The sequence below is a fragment of the Muntiacus reevesi genome, chromosome 5 (genome assembly GCF_963930625.1).
Source record: "Muntiacus reevesi chromosome 5, mMunRee1.1, whole genome shotgun sequence".
Taxonomy (NCBI): domain Eukaryota; kingdom Metazoa; phylum Chordata; class Mammalia; order Artiodactyla; family Cervidae; genus Muntiacus; species Muntiacus reevesi.
The window spans coordinates 120,080,966-120,100,220 of record NC_089253.1 but is presented as its reverse complement, the minus strand read 5'-3'; the positions used below and the strand labels follow the sequence as shown (position 1 = coordinate 120,100,220).

General features: G+C 55.0%; 1 protein-coding gene across 1 annotated transcript in view; it reads right to left on the bottom strand.

Moving 5' to 3' along the window:
- Positions 1–655: 655 nt before the first annotated feature.
- Positions 656–19,255, bottom strand: part of PLXNA2 (plexin A2) — a 229,128-nt gene continuing 210,528 nt past the window's right edge. Inside the window, exons 27-32 of the mRNA XM_065936292.1 lie at positions 13,918–14,017; positions 12,528–12,718; positions 10,546–10,715; positions 7,135–7,347; positions 6,365–6,515; positions 656–5,689 (exon numbers count right to left, since the gene is read on the bottom strand). Of these exons, the coding sequence (XP_065792364.1) occupies positions 5,594–5,689; positions 6,365–6,515; positions 7,135–7,347; positions 10,546–10,715; positions 12,528–12,718; positions 13,918–14,017 (921 nt within the window). The 3' untranslated portion in view covers positions 656–5,593. The remainder of the gene's footprint in view (positions 5,690–6,364; positions 6,516–7,134; positions 7,348–10,545; positions 10,716–12,527; positions 12,719–13,917; positions 14,018–19,255) is intronic.

Sequence of the window (19,255 nt, the reverse complement as noted above, 5' to 3'; positions counted from 1 at the left end):
GCCGCTGCCCTGGGCTGGATCTAAAAGTACTCGCTATCTGTCCTCTTTCCCTTGATCCACCCTTAATCCTGCAACTGAGAATAAAAAAAAAAAAAAAAAAAACAGCCCATAAACTTCCTCCATGGCCCTGCTGAGACCCTCCTTTCTCAGAATCCTTATGATTCTCAGGCTGATGAGGGCAAAGGTTATGTCTTTCACATTTCGTGTTTCATCCCCCAGCACTTACCACAACGCTGGGCTATGGTAGGTGCTTAAAATGTTTAATACAAAGAAATGAATGCAATTTTCAGGAAGCACTGCGGGTGGATTTCCTCCTTTGGAGACCTCTTTCACCCCTAGGAAAGTACCTCAATCTCAGATCTGCACTGTCAGCCTCTTGACGAAGAAAAGCAATGTTCTGGGTCTTGGGGCTAGGGGGCAGTGTTCACCTATGGGTACAATCCAGAGTGTGTGTGTGTGTGTGTGTGTGTGTGTGTGTGTGTGTGTGTGTGTTGACATTGATAACTGGACATTCATAAGCTCCAGTTCCAGAGAGAATTCTAGGAGTCCCTCAAAACAACTTAGCTCATCTTCCCACGAGCAACTTAAATATGCCCTTGAAACGTTATTCTGCATACATGCTACCAAACAACCACGTTTCTTTGAAGATATAAGGTTTTTTATCCAGTAAACTTTATTTATATATAACAACAGTACAAATTGTGTCCTTGGCTTGCAAAATAGGAGTGTTTCATATTTACAATAGGTACACAATAATATATTAGAATAACAAAAAAACCCCATTTTATTGGAACATTTTAAATACGTAATTTTCTTACAGCTTTTATTCCACAACACCTGTAAAAACAACAAAACCAGACAGCTATTATTCTATTTTCTTAAAAATATATATATATATATATATAATACAGATTCCAGTGTGTCAAGCAGAGGGGGTTTGGGAAGGAGCAGTCGAGGGGAGAGGCAGGCGGGCTCAGGTCCCTAGTCTCGTGGTCTAAAGAGCTTGTCCCCCCGTCCCTGACACACCTGGCCACATCTGCTCTGCAGGGGGAGCCACGTTCCAGCACGTTCTCCTGCTGTGATGCCGACACGGAGCGCACAGGAGGCCAGAGTCAGGGCTGTGACCGAAATCCGGGCGGGCCTCCCTTCCCCTTGAGGCCACAGCGCAAAGGACAGAGGGGAATGCAGTGAGCATGTCCACCAAGACTCTCCAGTTTGCTGACGGGCTGAGGCCCTGTCTCCCAGGACCTCCCTAATACCAGGGGTGAAACTTCATCTCTCATCCATGACATCGCGGGCCCCAGAGGCTACACCTTCACTCTTGGGGAAACTGGCAGAAAGGGAAGAGGTTGGGGAAGAAGGGCGGGGTGACGAAGAGGATGCTGCCACCTTCTCAAAGCTTCTTCCTGAGACGAGGCACCAGAAGGCCCTGAACCCACGGGGTCCGCTTCCACCGGCCCGGCTCCGCTAAACTCCTCTGCGTCCTCTCACCCACAGAGCTCCCTCTCCTGAGTCTCAGTTCTTTCCTGTCCGCGGCCAGGCCCCAGGGGTCTGAGTCAGGACACAGCGTGGCAAGGAACAGCGGGCCCCGCTCTGGGGCAGCTGCTGGCTCAGTATTTGCCGCGGGTTAACAGACTGAAGGTGGGAGAAGGGGACGACAGAGAATGAGACGGCTGGATGGCATCACCGACTCGATGGACATGAGTTTGAGCAAACTCCGGGAGTTGGTGATGGACAGGGAGGCCCGGCGTGCTGTGGTCCATGGGGTTGTGAGAATCGGACACGACTGAGCGACTGAACTGAACTGAGTGGGGGCAGGTGTGGCAACCAGGATGTGCCTGGAGGCTGATCAGCCAGAGGCTTCTAGAAACATTCCTTATTTGTGCTGCCCAGACCATCGCAGTCCAGCCCACCCCGTCCGTTGCTTCTGCTTCGTGCTCAGCAGGGCCAGGGGCCTTGACTATTATTTCTTGTCCTCATTTGGTGGAAAAGGAGGAAGGTCAGGAGCTCAAGCGGCAGGCAGAGGGCCACCAGAAGAGACGGCAGCGGCGGGGACAAGAAAGGCCTTTGTGGCTGGAGGACTGTCCCCGGAAGCAGGTAAGGCAGCTGGGTCAGTCAGCTTTCTTCCACCTTCCCACTCCCCTTTCCTCCAAAACGCGTGCCCTCTGCAGGTCTGGGAGGAAGGCTGAGGTGGTGATAGGAGCCGGCAAGTGGAAGAACGTCCGTGCGGTCCTTCTCGGTATCGATCATTCCTCAGCACTTGGAACAGGGCCTACGGAACAGCCTTAGCTCAGGAACGCTCTCTGAATGAATGAATGCATGCAGGAAACAGCTCCATCCCGCGAGGGAGGCTCCCAGGGGCTCCTTGCTTTCAATGACTGAACTTTCCAAGGATGGGGAGTGCTCCGCCAGAAGTGGATCAGAGATGGTTCTGAGCTGGGCCGGAGCAGGGTGACGGGAGTGGGGGGTAGGCCTGGAAGCCTCGGAGCCCCTGCGGAGGTTGGGAGGCGGCAGCAGGTCAGCTAGAGGGGCTCAGGCCAGCTCGCCCATCTCGTGGCGAGCGTGGACACCCTCTGTTTTGCCAAGCACATTTTTTGGGTGCTTGCCCTTTTCTGGTTAACTGTCTCTTGTGCACTTCAGTGAAACAAGATGGATCTGGATCAAACTTTCAGAGAGAGCAGGCTCTCTCAGCTTCCCTCTGAGATGGATGGCTTTGTGTGGGGGCAGAGGCCGTGACTTGAACACTTATTCCTTACGCGAGGTTAGGATATCTCCGCATTGGATGAGGGTGAGGAGGGAGGCCCTCTCCTTCCATCCCTCAGGGCATGGACTCTTGGTGACCCAAAGCCAAGCGAGGCTCTCCAACCTTTCATCCTCACAGCCTGACTTGAATCCTGTGTAGTTTTCCTTGATCTTCCTTCCTTCTTTAGGGATACCTCCTGCCACCTCCTTTGCCCCCTTCCCCAGTCCTCCTGAGGAATCCTGAGAAAGGCGGTGGAACCTCTCGTGTGAGCTCTGGTGCCTCTCCTGTCCACTCTCTGAGCGGCCATCCCCCTACCATTCTCCCACTCCCCCCCAGACCATCAAGGACGCAGCCCCGGGGTGGTGAGTGGTCACCAGAAGTAGCTGCTGGGAAACAGTGGGTAGACGCACAGAGGTCAGGGTTGGTCATGACGCAGCTGAGATGTCTAGCTTTTACTTCTTGGTGGAACAAAGCCCGAGGTGCCGGTCTAAGCAGCGGTGTGACCGGACCACCTTCATTCGGAGTTCAGAAGCAAATGAGGGGAGGGGCTGAACTCTTCTGTGGGCAGCACAGAGCCCCCCGCTCACGCTCCCCTTGCCAGTATCTCCTCGCCTTTCATCTTACATCGTGGGCTCTGAGCTGATAAGCTTTGGGTGCTACGAAGGGCAAACACTTTGGCTTAGTGCAGAAGGCCAGTCATTAGGATTTCTTTCAGCTATTAGCAGGGCCCAGAGAAACTTTTAGCAGAAGTGGATTATCAGAAGGAAGCGGTCCTGGCATGGCTGGTTGTGAATTATAATGAAAACAGCGCATTTCCTGAGTATTTTGCTGAATGCTTTTCTTGTCCCATTTGTCAGCCGCATTCAGGCAAGAAACCGGAGCTGAGGCGACCCGGCGATGTCTGCTGCGCGGTGAGCACAGCGATCCAAAGCCACACGCCAGTCGTGGGAGCCAGCCCTCCGAGCCCCTCTTCCCCCGGCCCCTTCCGGGCAATCCAGTGTGGTCAGCAGAGTCCCTGGAAACTGGAAGGGTTTGGAGGTAAATGCGGGCCCAGAGGAACCGGGGCCCAGAGTTAATTACAGAGGAAGTGACCCTGGTCTGGTCTCCCCGGCCCCACTTCCCAGCACTGCGGCCCCTCGCAGAGCAGGGCAGACGGGACCTCTCCAGTGGCCTCTCTTCCCATACCTCGCCTTCCTCTTGTCCTTCCCACTCTCTCCGCGGCTGCCTGCAGAGAACTCGGAGCTGGCTGCTTGGATCCGCGCCAGGGCGGGAGGCCTGGAAGCTGCTGGCTGTCCGATCACAGGGCCCTGCACCAGTGTTGGTGGGGGCGGTCCTTCCCCGGGATGCCCCCACTGCCTTCCACGGGGCCTCTGGATCAGGGCGTGGAGCTTTGGTCTCTTTGTCTGCAAACTACACTCAGGACGGCTGGGCATCCACGGATTTAGGTGTCAGCAGGAAAGACAGAAGTCCAGTGAGAAGCCACCTGCTTGTCCTTCGAACTCATGAGGACGCGAGAGGCAGAGGGAGGGAGAGAGGCAGAAGACGCAGCCTAGGGATGCTACAGTTCTCTCTACTGCGGCCCGTGCTCAGACCATCAGGAGCGTCCACACACGAGTAAAGGGTCGTCTCCCCTCTCTAGGCACGAGAGAATAAAACAAAGAAAGCACAACAATAAATACTGCAGCTTCTTGAACCTATGCTCTTCAAGTATTGCTTGCTGTAAACAGTGTTTGAATTTTGTTTTTTTTTTAATCATAAGAAACCATGGGCAGACTGGAGCAGAGTCTGAATGCCCATGTCCCCCAGTCGGATCCCGAACGGAACCTCTGGAGGCCTGGCCCGCGATCCTCCAGGGCCCTGCCCCCGGGGAGCCTGGTTTACGATGGGGATGGATATAAGGCAGAGCTGCCCAGCGTCCTTCGGGAGACCAGGTGTCCCCTCTGGGAGAGGCCCAGCTCTCATGTCTGGTAGTCACTGTAGGGAAACCCAAAGGAAAAGTACCAAAATCAGCTCCTCGCTTGTTGAGGTTTGGGTTTAAAGAAAACAACCAAACAGGAGCAAAAAGCATCGGTGCTCTTGAGACACACATGTCCACTGGAGAAGAGAACGCACGGATGCGCGGATATAAAGCTCAGCTTGCTGTCAGCACGGTGGAGCCCAATGGCTCTGCCGTTGTGCCAAGTCCCACCTTCCCCACCTCTTCTGACTTCATTGGCCTGTCTTCCTTCGGAGTGTTTGGTGTCAACTTGTGCTCATTCTTCTCGTCCTCACTCCTTAGACAAAGATTTCAAGGGCAAGGAAATAGTAATTTTCTCTCAGCATCTCTTTGTAGGCTTTTTTTCCAGTTGTTGGGAACCAGGAGTTGTGTGAGGAAGGAGGGACGGGGGCAAAAGAAGGAAGGGGGACAGAAAGCAGAATTAAACCAAAGTTGGACGGGATGAACAGGGAGGCTTTTTGTTTTATTTCTGGTTTTCCTTTTTCTTAAAAAAAAATTAAATAAAGTTCTTATTATTTCCCCAATATACATCAAATGAGTTTTCATGCAAAGCAGCAGTCACAGAGGCAGAACCGTGCCCAGATGCGCCTCTCAGCTTGAAGAACCACCTTCTCCGTGCCTCTGCGTCCCTCTTGTCGTGGGTAGCTGTGATGCCCCTGGTCTCTCCCTGCACGGACCAGCTGGGACGAAACTTGGCTGGCGTGGGGAGAGGGGCCCTCCTCTCTCCCCGGGGTTAGGGTCTCAGGGGACAGCAAGTTCTGGGGCCTGACCCCCTTCACTTGTCCTTCCTTCTGAGACGCCCAGTGCGACAGCGTTTGTGGGTCCCTCTTCCCAGGAATGGGAGGCTCCATCTCTCAGCTCTCAATGGACATGGCGTTGATGAGCTGCTCCACCTTGTACGCCAGCCGCTGGCGCCGCGCCTGCTCGTCCTGCTCCAGCGCCCCGATGAGCTGAGGGACGAAAACAACGGTGGGGCAGGTTCAGCACTCAGCATGCAGACTGCTTTCCCCACACCCTTCATCCTTCCATCTGCCTTTCCATCCTGCCCAACGGACACAACTCTAAACAATGCAGATGATTACCTGGACAGGTGTATGATATACATATGTGTGTGTATGCATGTATTTATCTAAAACTTTTACAACATTTGGCATACAGGAAGCGCTGTGTAGGTATTAGCTATTACTATGACTACCACTACTATTGCTGTTTTCAGATACGACGCTGATACATGACTTGTTGTCCTGAAGTCATCCTCTTCAGGATCTAGCCATGTCCACCTGTCTGTCCGAAACAGTTCAGCTGACAGCTTCTGCCCAACTGCAAAGAGTAGTCTGATTTGCTGTTTCAGAAGGGATGAAATTCATCATCTACTTTGAACTGGGCAACAATGACAACATTCAATGAAAGTACTACGTATTGCATTAACAATGAAGACAAGACAAAAGAAGGTGTAAGAAAGCATAGGATGAATCAGGAGAGGATAGGTTGCCTTCCAAAGGAAGAGCGGGTGACTTTTTGACTCTGAATGTTTTCAGAATTACCACCCATTGCCGTTGTTTACGGATGGAACCCGGCTTTCTGGTTGACCTGCGGGGCCCTCTCGGTGCGGGTTTCTGCCTCACCTCTTCGCTGTACTTGCTGACGTATGAGTAGATCTCATTGAGGGCACTCAGCATGTTGAACTCCACGGCATGCAGGCGGGACTGCTCGGCGAGGTAGGCGTTCATGTCCTGGTCGCTGATGGCGGGGAGCTTGGCGATGTCTGCATAGTATCTGCCGGAGAGAGGACAGGCTCCTTGGTGAGGGGCTCAGCAAAGGCTTGCCTATCAGTACCCTGACCCCAGGACCCCGGAGAGGATGGGTGTACCCAGGCTGTTTCCCTGGTTCTCTTCTGATGAAGCTTGCTCTAGCCTCTGCTCTCAAGCTGAGTTTGGGGCCTGGAGACTTGTTCTCCCTCAGCCCAGAGTCCGCAGTGCTGTGACCAGACTCTCAGTGTTCACATTCCAGTTCAGCGCCCTGCTAGCTGTGTGTCCTTGGGTAAGTCACTTGGCATCTCTGCTTCAGTGGCCTCCTCAGTGAAAAGGGGATGCTAATAAGACCTACTTCACAGCTCTGCTGGGTATTTTAGTGAGACGATACATACAACGTCTTCATCAAAGTGCTGGCTGCTTAGCATGTGCTCGGGAAAGGGTGATCAGAATGCTAAATCGGACTCAGAGGGTGCAAAGCTCCCCTTTCCTCCCCCAGCAGGAACTCTGGGCAAGGGAGAAAAAGATGAGCTTGAGATCTGGAAGGGACCACAAGCATGGCTTTGAGTCCTTGGTCAGTGGTGCCCAGAGGAGTGAATGAAGCAGGCACCGGGGGCTGGGCCGGTCCTCGGGATGCTACTGACCTCTCCACCCAGCTCTTGTAGCTGGGGATGTCCTTGGCATAGAGCAGCTTGTTGGAAGGGGAGTCCTTGCCCAGCCGGTGCTCTGAGGTCGAGCAAGAGTCCATGAAGGTCTGGGCCACCACGGAGAGGCAGGCGTCCGTGATGCTGCCCTTGTGGATGTCAAACACAAACTGGGGGTTCTTGATCACGTTCACCCAGAAGCGCAGAGGGAGGCTGGAGGAGAGGGAAGAGGGGTCTCTGAGGGCTGCGTCCGGGCCCAACCCCGTGCCGTCCACTAACGTTCCTCCCAACCCCACCAGTGCACAATTCTCTCCGAAGGGCGAGGGAATGGAATCACAGAAAACCGGTCCAGCCAGGGCTGCTAATTTAGCCTGAGCTTTGACTGACACTGGAAGCGAAGGAGCCCCACTGTGCCCTAACGGGGCACTGACCTCGTCCTTCAACAGCTCTGAGGCGGGCGTGGGTGGCTTGGCTCCCTCCTGGAGGTCTTTGCCAAAGACCCCTGTGCCCCCGGGGGAACCCAAGCCCAGATGGCCTGCAGCGCTTTCTCAGAGCCTCAAAGCCCCCAGGCTCCCAGAGGCCCCTTCCCGGTGCCCGCGGCCATTGTCCGGAAGGACGGGGCGGCAGCCCCAGCCTTGGAGTGGGCACAAAGGCCCCACCTGGGTTCCCCGCCCAGCCGGGCCAGCCGGCCGCTTCCCAGGGCTGGCCCTGCCGGACTGGGCGGAGGAATGGGCTCCCCTGGGGGCAGCTCTTTCAGGGAGCTCCCCAGGGCATTCTCGGCTCCGGGCAGGGGCAGAGGCAGAAGAGGAGGCCATTGTTGGCACGCTGGGAATGACTCGCTGGGGCTCCGAGTTTTTCCCACCCCAAGAGCAACTGATCAGTCGTTAGGAGAATTCTTTCTGCGACTCGGGGAATTTATAATCGGAGGAGAATGCGTTTTCTCTGCTCCCTTGGCCGTGAGGAGGATAAGCCCATTTATTCCCCTTCAAAACCAGAACAGCTGCTGTTTCTGTGGCCTTTTCCAACTTGGCCCTCCTCTCCAGCCGCCCGCCGGCCCTTAACTCTTTGGGTTCCTCGGTGCAGTGAGCTCTGTCCGCCTCTTGTCCTCTGGGCCGACCTCCCCTCCCTCTCTCCTTCCTGTCTCTTGACTCTCCTGGACCCAGACCTTCCCAAATGTCTCCGCGCCACATGCCAAGTGTTGGGAAAGATCAGTTTTGCCCAGAGGCAAGGCCTTCCATTAGGATTTCCACCTATCTTTGCAGTGAACACGGGGGCTCCTTCATTTAACCTGGAGGAGGGTGGCCTGGGCGGAGACGTGGCTCCTCTGGCCCACCCTCCCTTCCCCCGGCAGCTCTGGAAACTTCCAGTGTTCTCTCCTTGGACACTGGGTATCTGAGGTCTGGCTAAGGGGACTCTCCCCGCTACAACCCCAGGGGAGGGTGTTTCTATGACTTGGCCAGAAACAGAAGGAACAGAGAGGAGGACACTCCAGAACTTTCTCTTGATGTCCTTGAAATCACGCTGGGCCAGGCTGGGGGTGGCGGTGAGGGGGAGCTCCAAAGCCGTGGAACAGCCGCGGCCCGGGCCCTGGGAATGCGGACGAAAGGCCGGTCTCAGGGACCTGCCCTGGGGGGCTCCACACCCAGAGACCACCAGAGCCTCTTCGTTTCACTCCGCTGTGATCAAAAGCTGCAGCCTCTGGAGGGCTTGGCAGCCACAAGACCCCGGAAAGGGAGGAATAGGTGGGGTCTGGGGCCGGGTTCTCCCCCCAGTGTTTGGCTGGTTGCTAGGACTTCGAATTCCTAAATAACAGCCGGGGCCCATCTGTGCCGGCTCTGTTTTCCGAGGAGAGGGCTGAGTCCAGACAGCTGTGTGGGCGGCCTGCCCAACCCCAGGCCTGGCCCTCCTCTCTGCCCTCTCTGCGCTCCTTCCTAGGGGAAGGTCTGTGCTCCGGCTCTTGGGCAGGCCCGGTGGGACCTGAGGGCCCATCTTCAGCGTGGTCTGTGATCCAGGTTCACAAGAGAGACGTCTTGTGTGAAGGGCCCGGGGGAGCCGTCTCTCCCCCTGCTGGGTCTGCCCGCAGGAGGGCCCCTCCAGGGAGGGAGTCAGGCCCGCGGGAAGTCCTGCCCGCGCCTTCCTGGGAGCCGAGGTGCCCAGGTAATCACGCGGCCGTAAGCGGTCGCGTGTGCAATGGCCTCCTCTCGTTGGGGGCTCAAGTTCACGGCAGGTGCAAGCTCTCCCCGGCACTGGCCAGGCTTCCCTGGGGTCTGAGCTTAATGCAGGGCTCTCCCCGTGTCTCAGGACGTGCCCGAGACTCTGCTGTGCTCGGGAGGCCCGCGTGGCCTGGCCTGCTGCTCCGGTGGTTAGGATGTGGCTCTGTGTATGGGTTCCCCGGCTGCCTTTCCCGAGAACCACAGGTCAGGGAGGAGGAGGAGGCGCGGCCTGGGGGAGGGTCTCGGCCTGAAAGGGCGGGAGCTCGAGTGTGCGAGTGTCCCGGTGCTGGGCCCTATGCCGGGCGGGCCCCGCCTGGCGCCTGGGGGCCACGTCGGCTCTGCGGAGTGTATGTATGTCCTAGGAGCCTCGGGTGACCCAGCCGCGGCTGAGAACAGGCTCCCGCCCCCGTCTCCCGGGCCCCTGCCGGCCCCCACGCCCCGCCTCCCGGGCCCCTGCCGGCCCCCACGCCCCGCCTCCCGGGCCTCTGCCGGGCCCCCACGCCCCGCCTCCCGGGCCTCTGCCGGGCCCCCACGCCCCGCCTCCGGGCCCCTGCCGGCCCCCACGCCCCGCCTCCCGGGCCCCTGCCGGCCCCCACGCCCCGCCTCCCGGGCCCCTGCCGGCCCCCAAGCCCCGCCTCCCGGGCCCCTGCCGGCCCCCAAGCCCCGCCTCCCGGGCCCCTGCCAGCCCCCCACGCCCCGCCTCCCGGGCCCCTGCCAGGCCCCCACGCCCCACCTCCTGGGCCCCTGCTGGCCCCCACGCCCCACCTCCCGGGCCCCTGCTGGCCCCCCACGCCCCGCCTCCCCGGCCCCTGCTGGCCCCCACGCCCCACCTCCCGGGCCCCTGCTGGCCCCCCACGCCCCGCCTCCCCGGCCCCTGCTGGCCCCCACGCCCCGCCTCCCGGGCCCCTGCTGGCCCCCAAGCCCCGCCTCCCGGGCCCCTGCTGGCCCCCAAGCCCCGCCTCCCGGGCCCCTGCTGGCCCCACGCCCCGCCTCCCGGGCCCCTGCTGACCGCCACGCCCCGCCTCCCGGGCCCCTGCTGGCCCCACGCCCCGCCTCCGGGTCCCTGCAGGCCCCCACACCCCGCCTCCGGGTCCCTGCTGGCCCCACGCCCAGCCTCCCGGGCCCCTGCTGGCCCCCATGCCCCGCCTCGGGGCCCTTGCTGGCCCCGCCTGCCGGGCCCTGGCTCCCCGGGGTTTACCAGTTGCTCTTCCAGGTATGCCGCACGTCCGTGTCGTGGATGCCGTGTCTGTCTGCCTGCTCGTCCAGGAAGTCAAACATGTACTTGATGGCCAGGGGGAGCGCACTGCCCCGGTGCACCGTGCTGAACAGGGTCTCGAACAAGTCGTCCACGAACTTCTGCAGGGTGCCCTGGGGGGGTGGGCGGTGGGAGAGGGTGAGGCTCGGGGAGGGGGGCCGGCAGCAGGCGTGCGGGCCAGAGGTGCCTTGCTTGGACCGAGCCTGCCTCGGAAGTCTGTCTGCGACGCCAGGCTGTGCAGACAGCACGGTTGGGGTGGGGGGGAGGGTCCTGTTGGGGTGTCGGGGAGGTGGGAAGGACTGACGGGCCGCAGATTTCCGGTAAGAAACTTCTCCGAGCGGGAGCCACGTGCACATTTAGCTTGTGTCCCTGCCTGGTGGGCGTGGGCAGGGGGAGTTTGATGGAAGACAGCAAGTGCTCTGAGCTCAGGCGTCCCACAGTGGGTGAGGGGCATAGGCTGGTGTGAGAGGGCATCTAAAGAACCAGCCAGAGGACTGGGGCCCTCCCAGCAGGAGCAGGGGAGGACTGCAAAGGGTCTGGCAGGAAGGTGTGAAAGGGCTCACCGGGTTAGCAGCCTGGGATAAGTGGGGTCTGCAGTGAGGACTGGGCGAAGGGCACAGATCCTAGAAGGCTCAGGCACAGCCCTGATCACCGGGCCTTGGAGGGTATCGGGAGGGGGCAGGGCCCAGGCTGGGCCTGGGGCCCACAGTTCTCCGGTTCAAGAAACAGCTCTGAAGGTCAGTAAATGTCCAACCTTTTGGTGTCTCTTTGTGAGCACGCAGTTGCCAAGTTGTGTCCAACTATTTGCAACCCCGAGCACTGTAACCCACCAGGCTCCTCTGTCTGTGGGATCTCCAGGCAAGAACACTGGAGTGGGTTGCCATGCCCTCCTCCTGGGGATCTTCCCCACCCAGGGATAAAAGCCACATGTCCTGCATCTCCTGATCTGACAGATGGATTCTTTACCACTGAGTCACTTGGGAAGTCTGGTCTCTCATCAGCATATTATTCGAAGCAAAATTTGAGACACATTCTCTTATGGTGTATTTCTGTGACCCTTCAGGGAACAAGTCTGAGATGCCACCATATCAGAATTTCAGCAACATTTCTATGGGGTCAGTGGAGGAGAGTCCTGTCAAATACAAGCTATATATGGTTGCTACGCTTATAGGTATACTGTTCTCTGCTAGGGAGGCTGGAAGACTGCTTTAGATCTCAGCTTCTGTCAGCATTTTGAGGGGGGGGGGGGGGGAGAAGAGATGGCTTCCCAGGTGGCTAGTGGTAAAGAACTCACCTGCCAATGCAAGAGACTCAAGAGATATGGGTTTGATCCCTGGGTCAGGAAGACCCCCTGGAGGAGGAAATGGCAGCCCACTCTAGTATTCTTGCCTGGATCATCCCATGGACAGAGGAGCCTGGAGAGCTACAGCCCATGGAGTTGCAAAGAGTTGGACCTGACTGAAGCGACATAGCACGCACGCATGCGATGGAATGGGGAAGGGGAAGCTTTCTCTTAGATTACCAGACGGACCAGGCCTTCATGCTTTTCCCCCCAGTGTGGGCAGAGAAGGCACTGATGGAGGAAGACGGCATATCCGGCCATCTCATATTTACCAATAAAACCCCCAGTATCTTCCTGAGGGGCACGGGGAACCAGAAGCCAGGGCACTGGTCCTCTGAGGAGTAACGGGGGGCCTATGGAGTGAGCCGGGTGGACCACTGTGATTTTTGCCGCAGGGTGGAGGACAGTAGTGGCCTGATCTCCAGGGAAGCGTGCCCCAGGACGAGGCCATCCTTGTCCGGGTGGGTCCCCTTGAGGGGCAGACCTCGTGGCATCCTTCCTGTGCCGTGGGCCGGGTGGGGGCTGGGGCAGGACACGCCTCTGAGGTGCCCCCCCTGGGCCGGGGCGGAGCAGGGGCTGTTACCTTGGTGGCCAGCAGCCGGGTCAGGTAGATCTCAGACACCATCTTGCTGCCCCGGTCCCCCTCCTTCTGATCCCCGTGCTCGTGGTTCTTCACCAGATGCCACACCTTGACCCCGCTCTCCAGGTCCGGGGTGATCATGGGGGCCCGAGACCGCAGGCTGTCGGGGCTGCCTGTGTACCTGAAGGAGGAGTCTGGGGAGAAGGGGGCGGCGGAGGCCTGTGAGTGACTGTTTCCTCATCTTCGCTGGGAGAATCCTCCTAGTATCCCCGCCCACCTGCTGCCTTCACTAAGAACAAGCCAGTTTCGATCGGAAGGGAGCGCCCTTGGGGTTTCAGATTCGGTGGGTTATTTTAGGAATCCTTGCCTGGTGTTAGGACACCCTGAAATCATTTTGCCAAGATAAGGATCTAGAAATTCTGTGACCCGGAGTGGCCCTGGGGAATACAGGAGTACATCCTTTCCTGATGCTTCCAGCAAAGACCAATCAGTAGGTGGAATGTCAACCAGATATTCTCACAGGGGCTTTGCTTGAAGTGTGGACTCTAAGGGTCTGTGAACGGAAAAGCTCCCCCTCGGGAGTCAAGGCTCCTTCTCAGTTAGGGCCCGGAATACAGAACTGCTTGAGCCCCTCCTGCAGCTGCTGGCTTCAGGCCTGAGGGGTCCTTTGGCCGGACCGCTCGAAGCCGAGCGCCACCCAGAACTAGAGGAAACAGCACGAGAACCTGAAACTCCTCAACCTCATTCCCAGAGGGCACCGGGGACCCAGCACACAGGGGTGGAAGGGCTGGGGTGGCCAACCGCATGCCCACATCGGGGTACTGCTGAGAGCCAGAGGGAAAGTGAAGCGAAAGCGTTAGTCGCTCAGTCGTGCCCGACTCTTTGTGACTGCATAGACTATAGCCCCCCAGCTCCTCTGTCCATGGATTCCCCAGGCAAGAATACTGGAGTGGGTTGCCATTTCCTTCTCCAGGGGATCTTCCAGACCCAGGGAATCGAACCTGGGTCTCTTGCATTGAGGGCAGATTCTTTACCATCTGCGCCACTAGGGAAGTTATTTGGTCCGTATCACCGGGGGCTAAAGGGGGACGTTGTTAATGATTCAGTCAGGACAGTAAGCACACACTGGGACTGGGTTCTGTGAACGTCTCCCCCAAGGGCCTCCCTGGTTCTGGGTCCTTCAGACTCCTCCATCAGACCTGGGCTATTGAAGGAAAGATTCACGGTGCTGCCTGGTGCCATAGCCCCGAGGAGACGGGCCGTCCCGGCCTCCTTTGATTGCAGGCCAGCCGCAGCAGCGGCACAGGCCTCCCACTGTCAGCAGGGGCGGGGAGCAGCCCCTGGAGTCGCAGGAGACGCCGCTGGCCGCCCAGGCTGCGTCTCCGGTCCTCACCGTATCTGCTGATGGACGTCCGGGAGATGCTGGCAGAGGCAGGGATGTTGTAGGAGGACGTCTGCTTGGGGACCAGGGCCACCACCGATCTGTCCGACACCTGAGGGGGATATGAGAGAGACACTTAGGGTGGCTGTCGGTACCTTGGGAAATGGAATTGTCGATGCTTCTAGAAGCTGATGGAACAGGTAGGGTAGAGGGTGAGGAGGTGAGGAGTGCTAGGAATAATCATTGCTCCTATTCAGTATGGTAGCTGTTGGACTCTTACAATCTGACTAGACCAAAGTGAGATGACCTGTAAGTGTTTGCGCTCAGGTATGCTGTAAATGTACAAGACATGCTGAATTTCAATGACCGAGCCTGAATAAAGGTGTACAAACTGTCTCATTAATAATGTTTATGTTGATTACGTGTTTCAATGACATTTTAGATCAGTGGTGTTAGAGACAACACTATTAACATTACATTCATCTGCTCATCTTTACTTTTTAAATGTGACTAGTGAAAAAATGTAAAGTTATCCAGGTGGTTTGCCTTGTGTTTCTGTTAGAGGGACCTGGGGTAGCCCAGCCTGCCTTCAGTTCCATGAGTTATGTATGACTGTCCCCATTTTACAGAGGAGGAACCGAAGCCCTGAGCGGCTGAGCCTCCACCTTCAAGGTCACACGCTTCACATACGATAGAGCCGAAATTGGTCACCAGGCTGTCGGGTTCCACAGCCCATGTTCTTCTCATCACATTTTAATTCGGGATTTTATTTCAAGACACCCTGGTCTGGAGCCCATTTTTCCCTTTGGCTCTGATTTCCTTTTGGCCTGGGCCCTAAAATGGTTCAGCCACCTTGAGGAGCTTCCCCAGAGGGCAGCCGCTCCTGGGGACTCAAGAGAGAAAGAAGGTGTCTGCGTGTCCTCTGTGAGGGTGCTGAGGCTCAGCACCCAGTCTGCAGGGCGACGGCTGATAAATGAGGCGCCATATTGAAGACATTTGGGGCCATTTTGATTTAAGATTACCCTCCATCCAATAAAAACCGAGAATCCCCAGAATTGTGGCGATCCAATTAAACCCCTAACGCAGAGGGAATAAAACAGCTATAATAATGTTATGGACCATAAAACATTCCTATTAAACCATTTTTTATTTTAACAATTTTTATGAACTTTATAAGTTTGATTTATAGCTGCACCAGTCGTAAAACCATCTTTCTAGGTCTTAAATTGTCAGTCCCTCTCTCCCACCAAAAAAGAATTAAATGTTGGGAAGTCAAACTATAAATGAACATTAGTGCTAACGAGATTCCCTGATAGCCAGTTTTAGCGGTGGTGTTTAATTTCACCCTCCCTATAAATCTGCGGGAGTCCAGGAAGTTTTTAAAAATCTCTTTGTTAATTAAGGTTATGCAGATTTTTCTCCTGTAGGGGCTCCAAGGACCTTTGACTCCTGGGAGGGTAACAAGAGGGCAATGCTTTGACTTGATGGCATAAAGCTGCAGGGTCCAGGGCTCTTCACAGTGCCTGGAAGATGCCAAGGCATCATTACTTCCCAGCGGGGGCAGCTCTGTGGACTGCGGGCAGCTTGCACCAGGACTGACTGACATGGAGGAGGAACTCGCCACCTCCGTCTTTCAGGAACTCTGCAACTAGCATCCTAGAAATGATACTTGAACGCCTGGCAGGGTTAAGGGTTTATTTTCTCCCAGGGAGAATGGATTGTGTTATCATTTATGGCTTGTTGTCACCTAAAGAGAGATTCACAAGGTGACTGGAATGACCACAGTTCAACTCAGTTCCCAGTCTCATCACTAAATCTCCCCTGTCCTTAGTGTCCAGTTTTTCTCTTGACCAACACATGATGCAAAGCCGTGACCAAGATGCCTGGTTGGGTCTGACCTTGTCTCTGCACTTACTAGCAACATGGCTTTGGGAAAGTCACTTGAGCTCCCTGTGCCTCAATTGTCTCATTTGTCAAAGGGGATAATAATTGTGTCTAGGTTTGTTGTGAAGATTAAAGGTGTTAGAGTGAGTAAAGGTGGAGAGCAGTGCCCAGTGAGACTCAGTAAATGCTGGGGTTACTGTTATTACTATGAATATCATCACCATCATCACCATCATCATCACATCACCACCACCATCATCATCACATCATCACTGTCTTCACCGTCATCATCACCACTATCACCATTACATCACCACCATCACCATCACCATCATCACTGTCATCTTCACCATCACCAACATCACCATCACATCATCACCATCATCACCACCATCATCATCACATCATCACCACATCATCACTATCAGCACCATCACCATCATCACCATAATCTTCACCATCACTACCATAATCACATCATCACCATCTTTACCATCATCATCACCATCACCACCATCATCTTCACCATTACCACCATCATCATCATCACATCACCATCACCATCATCTTCACCATCATCACTACAATCTTCATCATCATCACCATAATCATCACATCATCACCATCACCACCATCATCTTCACCATCACTACCATCATCACATTATCACCATCATCACCATCATCATCACATCATCACTGTCTTCACCATCATCATCACCACTATCACCATTACATCACCACCATCACCATCACCATCATCACTGTCATCTTCACCATCACCAACATCACCATCACATCATCACCATCATCACCACCATCATCATCACATCATCACCACATCATCACTATCAGCACCATCACCATCATCACCATAATCTTCACCATCACTACCATAATCACATCATCACCATCATCATCACATCACCACCACATCATCACTATCAGCACCATCACCATCATCACCATAATCTTCACCATCACTACCATAATCACATCATCACCATCTTTACCATCATCATCACCATCACCACCATCATCTTCACCATTACCACCATCATCATCATCACATCACCATCACCATCATCTTCACCATCATCACTATCATCTTCATCACCATCACCATAATCATCACATCATCACCATCACCACCATCATCTTCACCATTACTACCATCATCACATTATCACCATCATCACCATCATCATCACATCATCACTGTCTTCACCATCATCATCGCCACTATCACCATTACATCACCACCATCACCATCACCATCATCACTGTCATCTTCACCATCACCAACATCACCATCACCATCATCACCACCATCACCATCATCTTCACCATCATCATCACATCATCACTATCACCACCATCACCATCATCACCATAATATTCATCATCACTACCATAATCACATCATCACCATCTTCACCATCATCACCACCATCACCACCATCATCTTCACCATCACCACCATCATCACATTATCACCATCATTACCATCATCACCGTCTTCACCATCACCACCACCACCACCATCATCATCACATCATCACCATCATCACTATCATCTTCACCATCACCACCATATCATCTCCATCATCATCATCACCACCATCATCACCATCACCATGACCACCATCATTGTTATCTGTCAAAGGGAAGAATAATCTCTGTTGTCCCCTGTCACTCAGGGCTAGCATGTGGGAAGTACCTCGCACAAAGTAAATCTCAGTAAATATTTGAGAAATGAATGAATACATGAATGATAAATGACATCGGGGAATTGAAAATGCTCTGTGTGATGAACACTGTAAGTAAAGAATATTCCGTTCTTCTGATTGGGAGTCATAGGACAGACAGCCCACTAATAAGCATCAGGGCACCAAAGACAGAAGAGCAGCGCCATCGCTGCCTTTGAGAAACATAAATTGGGGGCATAATGCTCTTTCCTCTTGCACTTTCTTCTTCGGTTCTAATTGGTTCATTACAACTGTGCTAAGGATGCATTCAGCACAGTGTGAAGCGGGGTGGGGCGGGATCAACAGCGTGATTATGGCTACTATGGAGAGGTACACACATCCTGGTAAACCTCATCTGTGGTTTCTGACACTCCCAACCACATTCGCAATTCGGGACTGTGTCTCCATTTACTCATGAGGAGCTCAGGGTTCAGGGAGATTAAAGTCACGTCACTGGTGAGTGGGGAAGCAGAGGTTTAAATAGCGCTCACAAATCCTTTTCTTTTCCCCCTATACCACACACTCTCCATTTAAGGTGGGGGTTCAGGCCAAGTGTCAGCATGGCGAACGCAAGTCAGTTAGGAGGATGGAGCCTGGAAGGGGCTGTTTTGGGGTTTCTGCCCCCCAGCTTTCTGTGTGTGCCGAGAGGCACCCAGCCAGGTCCTGCTGGCCTTTAGGACCCCCAGCCTCCCGGCCCTTGGCACCTCAGTGTGTGAGAGCCCAGCATGCCAGCCCCTGCACACCCTCCCTGCATGAGGCAGGGACAGAGGGTGATGTTATTAATCAAGCAGTCCCACAGGGTCCTGCAGCCCAAGGCGCTTCCTCTGGTTGGTTTAATTTCCCTCACTGACTCTCCTTTCCAGCTTCTATTTTAGTATTTTTTTCGAATCCCAACCAGCCTACCTGTGCTTAATCTTACAGAGACCCCAGCTGTGAGCGGTTACCCTGAGAAGCAAGCAGAGTGAGAGTTGACACCTCTTGCATCTTTTGTTCTTTTGCTAGGATTTTTCTTTTTTGACTGTTCTTTTAGTGTGTCTGCCGGTGCGCTGAACGCTCTACCTACTATATTCAGTCTATTCACCACTTCATGGGGCAGGGATCACCTTAACTCCATTTTACAGATGAGAAGAGCGAGAGCTTAAGCAGCTTCCCCAAGGACATCAGCTGGTAAGCGGCAGAAACTAAGACTCAATTCCCTGCTTCGTTGCAGGCGTGAAGTGGAAGGTAAGCCACATTAGTCAGAAGTCAGAGAAAGTGGCAGACACCTCTGAACCTGTCCTTGAAAGATGCGCTTTTTCTGCATGAGAAGAGCTACACTCTGTATGGGATGGGAAGGTCCCACCGGACCCCAGACCTCTAAAGTCCGTTTCTCAGGATGAGTCTGGACACGCGTGTTTTTACACCCCCCAGTAATTCTAATCAGCAGCCAGGGCTGAGAATCACCGCTCTGGACTCAGGGAGGACTTAGGGGAGATGTGCTGTGCTGCGCCTAGTCGCTCACTCGTGTCTGACTTTCTATGATCCCATGGGATGTCGTGGCTCCTACAGTCCGTGGGATTCTCCAGGCAAGAATCCTGGAGTGGGTAGCTGTTCCTTTCTCCGGGAGATCTTCCCGACCCAGGAACTGAACCCAGATCTCCTGCCTAGCAAGTGGATTCTTTACCAGCTGAGCCAACAGGGAAGCCCAAGAATATTAGAGTGGGTAGCCCATCCCTTCTG